This window comes from Cyanistes caeruleus, chromosome 2 (assembly GCF_971803275.1).
Source record: "Cyanistes caeruleus chromosome 2, bCyaCae1.hap1.1, whole genome shotgun sequence".
In the NCBI taxonomy this organism is placed as follows: domain Eukaryota; kingdom Metazoa; phylum Chordata; class Aves; order Passeriformes; family Paridae; genus Cyanistes; species Cyanistes caeruleus.
This window is the reverse complement of record NC_141702.1, coordinates 79,941,846-79,954,240: the sequence shown is the minus strand read 5'-3', so window position 1 is coordinate 79,954,240 and position 12,395 is coordinate 79,941,846. Positions and strand designations below refer to the sequence as shown.

The 12,395-nt window shown below is 36.3% G+C and overlaps 1 protein-coding gene across 3 annotated transcripts in view; it reads left to right on the top strand.

Annotated features, from left to right (window-relative positions):
- PRKD3 (protein kinase D3) overlaps positions 1-12,395 on the top strand; it is a 43,699-nt gene that overhangs the window by 25,647 nt on the left and 5,657 nt on the right. For all 3 annotated transcript variants that reach the window (XM_086878128.1, XM_086878126.1, XM_086878127.1), the window contains exons 10-15: positions 2,555-2,632; positions 4,197-4,473; positions 7,700-7,752; positions 8,112-8,184; positions 11,109-11,215; positions 11,774-11,935. In XM_086878128.1, coding sequence (XP_086734254.1) covers positions 2,555-2,632; positions 4,197-4,473; positions 7,700-7,752; positions 8,112-8,184; positions 11,109-11,215; positions 11,774-11,935 — 750 coding nt within the window. The remainder of the gene's footprint in view (positions 1-2,554; positions 2,633-4,196; positions 4,474-7,699; positions 7,753-8,111; positions 8,185-11,108; positions 11,216-11,773; positions 11,936-12,395) is intronic.

Below are 12,395 nucleotides of genomic sequence, written 5' to 3'. Positions count from 1 at the left end.
TTTCTATTCTACTATGTGAAAAGGTGGAAGTCATAAGAATATTATGTGTACTGAAATGGTTGAGAGTATTATCCTAATGATCTAGGTGTTTGTAAATAGTTATGTGTAGGTATGGGAGCCCTTAATTCCTCTAGCAATTGACTCTAAGAGTTGTGGCTTGACTGTGTGTCCTTGGGTATGCAACCACCCTCCTAAAAGACTCTGTTGTTTGGTGCCAGTGCTACCAGTAATGAGCTCTTAATTGAATAGGCAAACTGCTTGGTTTTTTGTATTGAGGAGGAAGACAAGGCAAAATAATAGGGTTCCTTCGTATTGTCTGATGGGAAGAAGTGAATCCTTTTGTTCTTTGGTAGATGAATGAAAAGGACGAATTTAAGAAGTTCCCAGATCTCACTGAGAACCATATGGCATATTGAGACTGTCCATGAAAGGCAGCACGAATACTTTTGCATTCTTTATCTCCGTGGCATCTGATTGAAGGAGACTTATTAAGTTGATGGAGACTTAGAGAATTTAGAGAAGCAAAGTTAATTAAGTTCTGATGAAATCAAGTTGAGGGGTGATAATAGGCAGCTCAGGTTACCGTAATGTTTTCACTTTTTGTGATTGTCAGCTAAATCGACTTCTATAAACGGTCTTTGTGAAATTACTTTAAAAACTACTTCTTTAAGGTACAGTTTTTTAATACCTAGATGTATTTATCACAATTCAAAGTAAGTATCTATTGTATTTTAGACGTGGTTACAGCCAAGACTGCATAGAAGTAATAATTATCATCAGCTGGCTCTGAAAAAAATAAGGCCAGATAGCAGACAAAAGTGAATAGCTCTAGCAGAACTATTCAGGACAGACCTGGTATTCAGCTCTGATTTAAACTTTCAGTACAACCAGTATGTTTTTCCATGGACTTTGTTTTTTAACCTCCCCTTAGAACAGTGATCTGATGAAACACCTTAGCTTAGTTTGATTTTCTTCATCTGTCAGTCTGGCTGCTACCTCGATGACATCAACTGAAAAAAGCCAGTCACATGGAGTATCCTGACCCAAAGCAGGGTGCCTCCAGCCAAACAAGATCTCACAGAGCTTCCTAATGGGAGGAGACTTCCGTATTGGCCATTACAACATCGGCTATTTCCCTTGACGGTTCCATTCTCATCAATGTCCATGTTTCCTATTCCTGAAACAACTGAACTTCCTATCAGTTCCAGACAGGTTCATTTTAACAGCAGGATCTACGTGCTTCTTGTGCTCTCTGGTTAACAACTTGTTTCACTCTTTAAAATGAGAAGTTTCTGTGTCATCATCTTTACTCTGTTTCTGACCCTGGTCCCATCCTTTCTCAAAGTAGGGTCTGGGGCAGATTTTTAATCCCTGAGTAAGTTACCAGCCTTTTCCTTAATTCCTCTCCTCCAAAGTCTTTCCAGATTTATGATTTAATAAAGAGCATATATGTTGCAAGGAGGGGTTTACCCTTTTGGTTTCACCCACTGTCCTGGTGCTATCTGGGAATTTGTTCTAGTTAAATCCATTTTTGATAAAGTTTTCTTTGTCTAATTCCCATAGGTAGACTTCTCCCTGACTGAAGTGATTTAAGCTCTGCTTAAATATGGCAAAAAAAAAAACAAACAAAAAACTTTGCTTTTAATATGACAAACTTTATAGAATGTAAATATAATAGAATAGCATTTCAAACTTTGTCATCCTTAGTTAGAGTTAAGGGTCTTGGATTTTTATCCCAGATAAATGGAAGTGTTTTTTTCACTATATAAGCATGGTGCAAGCAAAGTATCTTAGATTCATACAGCCATATTAGCTTTCTAAAAGCTTCTTTGTTTTGAGGAGTATTCTTATGCTTAAATTACAAGTTACATATATTCTTCTGCTTAAATACAAGTTATATTACAAGTTCTGCTTAATATACAAGTTATATTCTGCTTAAATACAAGTTATATATTAACAAGCAGTTAATCTATGTTACTTTTTGGTGGGGGAGATTTCTTGTTGATGGATACTTCCAGCAAATGGCTATTTAGTCTGTTTTGGTGGTTTTTTTTCCCCCCACGAAGTATTTTTTCATTTGAATCTCATAGTGTATCTGTTTTGACACTGTATTGACAAAATAATTAAGAACTTGTTAGGCTTGCTCAGTGCTTGAACTCTTGCAATGTTCTTATTAGGGCATAGAGGGAGAAAGCATGACTCCCACAGTTGTCACTAAATTTAAATGATTCAGATTTTATGAGAATATGGAGTAAAACCTGTCTAGTAATTGTTTTTTCTTATATGAGGTAACTCCTGTTGCCATTGCTTTTGTTGTAAGGTAAGTGATGTTTTTGCTAGATTGTGGAAATAATTTTTGAGCTGCTTCTTCAATTTAAACAAAGTTTTATTCCCAAAGTTTATTTTTTTCATTTCTGTAGTCTAAGATTAAACTGTAGATTAATTTTGAATAATTATTACAGTAATTTAAAGCATTAAAAAAATTTAAATAATGAGATAGCAAAAGCCGTATGAGAGGTTTATTTCTTATGTAATTGTACTGTGCATTTTGTAGAGAAAAAGACATTACTGGAGACTGGACAGCAAATGCCTCACACTATTTCAAAATGAATCTGGAACAAAATATTACAAGGTAATTATTGATGAGTAATAATTATGTTTCACTTGATTTATTCAGTGATTTATAGATATGAAATCTACTTGTAAGCAGTTTACGTATTATCTCCATTTTCCCATCTCTTTTTGAATCAAAACTGTGACCAGGTTAATTGTTGCCCAAAGCCTGTAAGTGAGAAGGACCAAGACTAACTCTGAGAAGTTGCTTGCAGCTCCTGCTCTAATTCCCTTGAGTATGTCTCTCCTTACATTTTTGCATGTACTGTTCTCCTGAATTACCTGGCGTATTAAGTTTTCCTCACAGTTGCCAGAGAATTTCTTTGGCCAGCAGTTGAATGAAGGCTTGGATTTTTGTGTTCTCTGAGTAGTGACTGAAATTTTGCATGCTTATATGTTTTATTTCAACATTCCTCAAATTCAATTACTCCCTACTGTACAACTGAAAGTTTCAAGCAGGATTTACAGGAAAATTTACTGTATAGCATTATGTTTATATAAATGAAGCTTAGTGTATTGTCAGCGTAGGATTGTGTTTGGTGGTGGAATATTCAGAAAATGCATTTGAATGTATAAACAGGACTTTTCCCTTTCTTGTCTTATACCTCTAGGTGGGGGTCCAAATCTTGCAGCTTCTTCCTTTATAACACCTCTAAGATCAAGCCTTTTCTCTGTACACCCAGCTAAACTTGCCCAGATCCTTTTCATCCTTATCTTGACCAATGCAGTCTCTTCTCAGACCTCTCTGATACTTGTATTGCCCTGTGCATTCAAAACACAGCTGGTAAAATATGTTCCTTGCTTGTTGCTCCGTTATGTGACTGCTTTTAGTCCTTTCACTTGCCCCTTTGCATCCCTTGTTTAACTGCTAAGATCTGATTGTTTGTCTTTGCTGTTAGAGTAATTCACAGTTTTTGCCTTTACATTCATTTGCTCTTCATCTCAACCAGCTGCTGTCTCTTATCCTCCTAATGCCTGCCTAGTGTTCACCTGCTTGTTCACTCCTTTTGCAAGTGACATGCACCTGTACCTTCCGTGGATGTGGAATGTCCTCCTCCAGCTAGTGTGAACTTGAAACCATTTCTTCCTTCAGATCTGTTCTCTAATACTCTTGTTCCATGATCTTAAACTGACCAGGTAGAGGATAATACCTGTATGCAGATAATATCTGCTAATATCTGTATGAAAGAGAACCTTCTTCTTAATGTCTCACTTTTCCCCTCATCATGCCTAAGCTGTATAAACTGCAAGGGGAAAGTGGTCATTCTCTAGTTGTGCATAACTTACCCGTGCAATGGGAGTGTGTTTCATGATGAATATAAATGTAGTTTGAGTAGAAAATAGTAGTTGTATAGAGACCTGTGGTGGGTCTGAAAGTCTGTCTAGGCTTGTATATAGGAATTCAGAAAGCTGGGTGGGCAATGGTCATGCGCAGTTTGAATTTATTTATGAAGCTTGGTTTTTCAGTTTTGGTTTTTAGATATCGTTGTTTTGGTTTCTTTGCAACGCTTGAAGTTACGAGTGTTAGTATATTAAAATATTATGTGCATTTTCATTTTTAAATTTTTAATATCTTTCTTCAGGAGATTCCACTTTCAGAAATTCTCCAGGTGACTCAGCCTCGAGATTTTTCACACGTGGTGCAGGGCAGCAACCCCTACTGTTTTGAGATCATCACTGACACGATGGTGTACTTTGTTGGCGAGAACAATGGCAGCACTCATCACAGTCCAGTTCTTGCTGCCTCCGGAGTTGGACTTGAAGTAGCTCAGGGCTGGGAGAAAGCCATTCGCCAGGCCTTGATGCCAGTCACTCCTCAACCTAGCGTTTGCACTGCTGCAGGACAAGGAAAAGATCACAGTAAGCAGGCAGACAAGGCACTGTTGTTCGTACACTGAAGCTGCTGATGCTAGTGATTCCTTTGGGAAAAGTGCTTATTTAGAGTGAAGTACTGTCTGTTGATTATCTGCTGAATTCGGTCCATCACTTTCCATGAGTCTCTAAAAAGTGACCCTCAGGTTTGTGGAGGGTGGGCAAATCCTTTAATATGTTGTAGCAGAAAGCAGTAAAAAATCAGATTTACACTATGGATTGAGGATGCAGAGTTTTATTGTGGGACCACTAAGAACACACACACAGATGTAAAAAGGGAGCACAGATTAGATACTTTTAATATAAATAACTAAATAAATATATTCAGATTATATGCATACACTTTGAAAGAACTAAATTTGGATGTTTTTTGATGTAAGCACCTACATATATGTGTATTTTTAAAATACTGTGAGATGTCAGTAGCTAAGAAGAAAAGGAGTTAGTATTGCAATGTAAATACCATCAGTGATGTAAAAAACTTTTTCTGAGCTGTGAGTAGTTATAAAAAGTACCCTGATTTCTTTTTATGCATCTTCCTTCCCTTTTTCCTCTCGTATAGGATTATATTCATTATCAAGGCTCCACTAAACTTATATATTGTTTTCTTTCTTTTAAGACATCTCCTTATTCCTTGCAACACCATTGATTCTCATTCTGTACTGAGATTTATGGTTTCCCATTTTAGTTTCCTTTTGAATTCCAGCTACTTTTTAATCTCCTTGCAGTAAAGTTTTCTTTTGCAGGAGATTCTGAGATCAGTTTCTCTGTCTCTGATATCTGGCTACTCTGCATCAGCAGCAGTTAAGAACATGTAAATGCTAGTCTGAGGTAAAGGCACTTTCTGTGAATGCAGCAGTGGTCTAAAATACTAAACTATGAAATGCCAGTACTGGCACTAGTACTTAATTACAGTGAAGAAACATACATGTGAAATGGTACCTTGTACCTGGCTTTATACAAACATAAAATTCCACTTTTAATATGGAATTTTTAGTTTCAAATATATGTGTATCTCTATATACACCAAAACTCTTTTTGTTTTCTAGCACCTAAGGCTTACTGTTGCTGTCAGATTTGCAAAGACACTTGATTTTTCCAAAACAAATAGTTTTTCAGATAATAATAACAGCAATAACATTTCATTGACATTGGTAGGGAATAGAGCTACAGTGATATTTGCTGAGAAGAGATATTTTAGTATGTTTAGGATTGTAGGAGTATAAGAAACTACTGTGAGTCGGGGAGTGGCATTGACATATTTTTAGATGACTCAGGTTGGTTTTTTAAACTCTAAGAAGGCCACAAAATTTCTGTTCTTCCGTCTTCTTCCTACACTTTGTGAATCATGAAATGTGTCTCAAGAGCCTTTAAGGTAATTAGATTTTAGTTAAAAAAAGAGTCTCAAATACATGCTTTGAAATTAAAATGCCAGATGGTCTTTTAAAAGGAGGAGGGAGACATTGCTAGTGCCTGAAATACTTGCAGCAGCAGGGAATTTGTAGTGTCACAATGTCCACAAGGCACTATCTAGTTATTATATACCACATTGTGGCCAGAGGTAGTTAGAAATGAGGATGTTCTTCCAGTCTGACCCATGGCAAAGAATCCTTTGTAACCACATACCTGGTGTTTGGGCTGGGGTGTTTCTTTGTGGGGTGATTCTGAGCTAAAACAAGAGAGAAAGTAAGCTGTTTACCTGCTGTAGATTACATACTGAATTGTGGAATTACTAATTTCTTTACAAGTGACTACTTCTTAACCCTTACTCTTGCACATTTCAGACACTAGGAAGATGATTTGGAAGGAATAATTCATAATTTACCTCAGAGTTATTTTGTATTCTGTAGCCATCTGTGGACAAGGGTTCAGCATGTTCTATTAAACACTTTCAAAAACTGTATCTTTATTTTCTAGTTACTTTGCAGCAGATTTTTTGACGTTAGGAATTTTTTTGTCTGATCTCTTTATTGTTTTCCCTAGTGTTCTGTATGGTTACTTCAGTACTGACTTGACTATAGTCAGTAATCAGTAGGCATATGCAAGACTCAGAGTTCATATTTCAGATGCAGAATTCAGGGTGTCTTTGAGAATTAGTATTTGTTCCCATCTTCTCTCTGTAAATTTCTTCTTTGAGATAAAGTACAGGTGGCAAAAGTCAGACATCTTTTTTTCTCTAAATTCTCTTCAGGATGATAAAGGCTCTTTTCAAAGTGCTAGTTAGTCTGTAGTGTGTTTTCTATATACTTGTAGATGAATTAATTGATTTTTTTCTCCTTTAAGTTAACATAATATCACAGAATTGTTAGGGTTGGAAGGGACCTCTGGAGATCATCAAGTCCAGCCCCAATGACAAGGCAGAGTCCAGGTTACACAGGAACACATCCAGTTGGGTCTGGAATACCTTCAGAGAGACAGACTCCAAGTGATAGATGTCTTTTAGTCTGAAATGCTTTACTTTGCCCTTGGAAGTCAAAAGAGAAGGGTATTTCCATATATATATATATATATAAGGTATATACCTTCCTTGGTATATCTCTTCTTGCCTGTGCATTAGTGTTATTCCTGTAATGAAAAATTCATGTCAGTGTCTGCTGCACTGAAGAATTCTTTATTTGATACGTTTACTTGGAAATTATACTTCAGGAATGTGCCCTTATATTCCAAGGATTGATGTACTTCTGTAGTTTATCCATGAAACAAAGACTTTTTTTTTTTTATATTACGGGCTTTATTTCTTTTTAAATTATCGGTTATTTTGTTACTTGGCTTCTTTGATTTGTTTCCTTTTCTTATGAATTAATTCTGTATCTTGGTGCCACAGAAGATAAGAAGCCTCATTCATTTGACTATGAGGGAATTCCCTGCTTCTCTTGCCTGTATTTTTCTTTATTGCTACCAGAAATCGTTAGTCGTTTAATGAACTATGATACAATTGCTATTGCTTTTGCTTCTCCACTTGTATGTTGTGTACACACTTGTATTGTTCTACTGTTTTTGTAATCAGGAATAGGACAAAAAAAGACAAATAATCCAGGGTTATTTATCTGATGAGTTCCAGAGTATGAAGTTTCTGTAGAACAACACTAAAAATCATTTCACTGATACTGGGTTAGAAGTCAGTAAAGGGCTTTTGTTGATTTTCATTTTCACTCTTTTTAGAAAAAGTCTGCCCTTTTTATTTACTTACTTGGTTTTATCTTCTTTATTGCAGAAGAGTTGTCTCTAAGCATCTCTGTTTCAAATTGCCAGGTCCAGGAAAATGTGGTGAGTCATGTGCATTGTATTATAGTGGTATTTATTTATCTGAGTATTACAAAGTATTTGGTAGTAGCAGTGTCTGGATGAGAAAGCACTGTAGGTAAAGAAGTCCAGGTTATAAGCAGGAAGTAACTGACTTACTTGCCATGGTTTTTTTTGAATGTATATCCCTGCTTTTGGTGCAGCTCAGTGCATCCTCTTCAGGAAAAGTTTGTGTTTTCCCACTCCATATAGTGTAATGATGGTACCTTTTACAGAGTTTGATTAATGACAAATATAATTACAGCCTAGCCAGTAATAACTGATGCAGTCATGAGCATTCTAATGACTCCTGATATTTGTGATTTCTTTTTTTCATGCATTAGGATATCAGCTCTGTGTACCAAATATTTGCTGATGAAGTGCTGGGTTCTGGTCAGTTTGGTATTGTATATGGAGGTAAATTGCATTATGTTCCATTATGCATTTATTAAGGTAGAATGTCTGCTTGATAGAATTATCCTTTTCATACTTAGCTGTATCTAGAATGTCTAGGTAAAGTTAATCTTGTTAAAAGTTGTGTTTGGATTACTGTGTTGCATGTCTCTGCAGTGTTATGTACAGTTAAATTTTTGCATTTATGTTTTGTATTGGCATCCTAATCAGTTTAGAATATTTTGACCACAGTTAAATACAAAGCAATCCAATTTACTCACGTTTAATGATTTTTTTTTAAATTGCAAATTAACACTGTTGTTTGTGTTTTACAATATTAGAAGTCATATATTTGCTGTCAGTTATACAGTTTTGAATGACACCTGAGAGATGTGGCTAAAAGCAATTAGAAAAACACATAGTGTGTTTATGGTTTGACAGTATGGATGCAAACATGTTATTGACATACTTGATGTGAACAAATTTCTGTCAGCAGGGTAAAGCAGAAAGAGGTATTCTTTGCCACGAGTGTTAGGCCAAGGTTTCAAGTCTCGTATTGTCACCTAGTTTTTAAAATCTTCTGTTGCAGCATATGACTTGTTTTTAGTATGTAATCACAAAGAAGAAATAGTAGCCATGCATATGAACTCTGTTTCTATCTCTCTCTTCTTTTTTTTAATCTCATTTATATCTCAAGTGTTGAGAAAACCACAGACCATAAATCTGGAAAGAGAGAACAAGTCATAAGTAATGATTTACAAGTGGTAATCTTTCTGCTTCTGTCACATTTTCTTTCTAATCAGGAAGTATTGTGGCTATGATTTTTCTGTGTGCCAATTGTGTAGTTAGATAACTTATTCCTTCTAAACTGCTTGGTGGAAATACAGTTTGGTCTGGTTTTACATCACTCTTGAAAGAGGTCATGTTTTTTGCACCCTTTGTATTTCTTATAGCGTAGTATGAATCAAAATGTCCTCCCTCTCTTATGAATAGAAATTAACAAAAGCAGACACTTACTTTAATGATTGGATTGTATTTTTCCTAAATTGCCTTGTAAATAAATCTCAGCTTGGTATTTTTCATGATTCAATGCTTACAAGTTCTTGTAAGTATAATAAACTTACAATAAGCTTATAAAATATAATAACTTATAAAAGCTTATAGTAACTTAAAGCTTTCATTAAATTCTTTCTTTTATTGAATGAGAACTTAAAATATATAGGATATGCTTACTTCTTACTATAAAATCAGAAGCTGGAAGAGTGTGAAAATCTTCTATATATAAAAGACTATGGTTTTGCTGGCTCTATACACTGCTTAATTGTTGCTGATATTTGGGGAGGCTAGATCTGGTAACTTCTGATATTGTCTTATCTGCATCTGTGTAGTCATACTGAAATACTGATAACAATGGAAAAATTAATTTGCTTTCACTGTTGTGGGGTTTGGATTGGGTTTTTCTTTTCTGTTGTATTTTTTGTGTCTTATATTCTTGACAAATATTTCCAAAATTGTAAATCAAAAGTTATAGGATAGAAATACCCAACTCCTGCATCAGTGAGAACCGTTTCCCTCTGCTTTTCCTATTTTGATTAGTTTGAAAGATCTGAAAAAGGGAGATAGAAAAAAACTACTCTTGACATTTTCTTACTGATGTAAAACTTGCACTGAAAACTGGCTAGTTGTGTTTTGTTTAACAAAAGGAACTTTCAAGCTGCTTTTCTGTTATGCTTCATGGGCAATTTCTAGCTGCAGTCTAGCTTGTGTAGTTAGGTGTTTTGTTAGATGGATTGGTTTGCTTTACATTCCTTAGTGATCTAGCATTTACCTTGTGTTTTGCATCTAGTTTGGAATTGATTGTATTTGTGCTACATTTCAATGTAATTTCCTTCATCTGGTGGAGATAGGCTCTTTATTCATGATGATATTAAAGGCAGGTGCAGTAGTTGCTTGGCAGAGCAGCCTGTGGAGCAGTTCCTGTGCCCTGCCTAAGCCATGGCCACCAGTGCTGACCAGGGAGCATCAGGGGAGGCTGGCTGGTGGCTGCTGAGGTGTGGCTGGGCTCCCCACAGCAGTGCTGGTAGAACCTTCTGTGCCACTTGCACTGCAGCTGTGTATCATCCCTTCTCCTAAAATGGCTTCCAAACCCTTCACTGAGTGGATAGTGACACTTTTCTTTGGTGCAGGCTTACTGTTCTGTCATAGTTTAGTGTTAAATGTCTCAGATATCCAAGGTCTTGCAGTGTGTGATCCCATTAACCTCTCTCATGTGTCTGAAGGAAACCAGTTCAGTAGCTGTGAAGAAGCTGGGGAAGCATTAAAAGCTCTTCACTTAGCTTCTCATTTAGCTGATGCAGTTTGCAGCAAGGAATAATACATGGTGCTGTCAGCATGGTGTTTTTATTACCACCTTTTCTTACCACAGCCTTTAAGAGCTTTTTGATCACAGCAGACTGCCCCAGGTATTAAATGCGTTGCTGTTCTTTGGGGCACCTAGTTAACCTCATGTTCCTGTAGAGTATTAGGTGTGTGATTTCCTGTGCATGTAGAGCCCATGAAAGTATGAAACCACTGGAGTGGGTTTGTAGATGTGTCTTTGCTTTGGCCTTGAATTGTTGTTGTTGCTTTTACAGGAGAGGCAATATTCTGTGGAGTAGTTATTACTTGCTCCTGTGCAAATCCCTTGCACAAGCAAAATATATCCAATGTCAGTCTGGGTGTACCTGACACAGCAGAGTGGTAACTGGTTTAAGTTTGAACTACAAAATTCCTGTGGAGGCTGATCACTTCTATTACTCTTGCACCATTTGCAGTGCTAAATATAAATATGGTAATATTGTACACTTGAGAGAATATACTGGTTTCCCCAAAAAGGAATTTCTGCTGTAAGGTTTTACAGCTGTGAATTGCTTCTGCCTCTTGATGGCTGACACTGACTTTCTGTTTAGGAAAACATAGGAAGACTGGAAGAGATGTGGCTATCAAAGTCATTGACAAGATGAGATTTCCAACTAAACAGGAAAGTCAGCTTCGTAATGAAGTAGCCATACTCCAGGTATGAAAGTGTTTTGGGATCATGTTGGACTTTTGTCTTAACTAGAACATTAATGAGATTTTGAATGGTGTGTAAGTGTTCTGAATTGATTTTTAAATTTATATCTGTGAGTACTTTCGGAAGAGGGAATCCTATAAAAGCAGGAACTCCTGAGTACTTGGTAGAGTTGATAACTTGGGGATGATATCTGCCCCACTGTAGGGGATCTCACTAAAGGCATGTACTTTGGCTTCGTGTTTTCTCCCTCAGTTTTATTTTCTGCTGTTTTCCACTACTGGCTTCTCAATCTTTGAGTATTGTTCTTATACTCTGTAACTTGAGTGCAGAACATGCATCAATGTTAAAATTAATTGTTGCAGCTAATTTGTGTTAAACAAGTTATCCTTAGTAGTTGACATGTTTCATGTTTGGACGTTGGTTTCAAGCTAGTTTCCTGATTTTTTTTTTTCACCTCTACCTATTTAACTGATTTTTTTATTTGTGGTCAGCATTTCTGTGTAATTCAGGATATTTCATACTGTTTTATTTTAGTGATGTGCCTATACTACTTTGTTTTAGAATTTGCACCACCCTGGGATTGTGAACCTGGAATGTATGTTTGAAACCCCGGAACGTGTCTTTGTTGTGATGGAAAAGCTGCATGGGGATATGCTAGAGATGATTCTTTCCAGTGAGAAAAGTCGACTTCCAGAACGAATTACTAAGTTCATGGTCACTCAGGTGCGCAGTCAGTTCCTCTGCTTTGAGAGGAAAAGCTAGGTTAGGATTTTGTAATTACGAGATGAGAATTTGGAGAAGGGGTTTTCTGTATTGCTATTTGAAAGAGACAGCATAGAGAGCTCCACATATAATAAAAATTGAATAAACAAGAAGTTTGAATGTTAATTATGTTAATTCTTTTGGCCCTTCTTTCCCAAGACATAACATTATAGACATGTAAAGATGAATGTCAGAACAGTAAGCATTCAAAAAGACAGAGGAGGAGGAGGAAAAAAAGGTTGGGGAAAAGAAACCCCCTTGTTTTCAAGTCTTGGTAGACTTGAAAAAACAGTACTTGCACAGTAAATATGGGTTAGTTCTTAAGGACTATGTTGATAAAAATTGCTGTATTGGTTAGAGTGTGTCTTTTGACACTTCTGATCTGCTTGAATGTGTTCTGAAAGTGTTCTTTCGTTTTGTA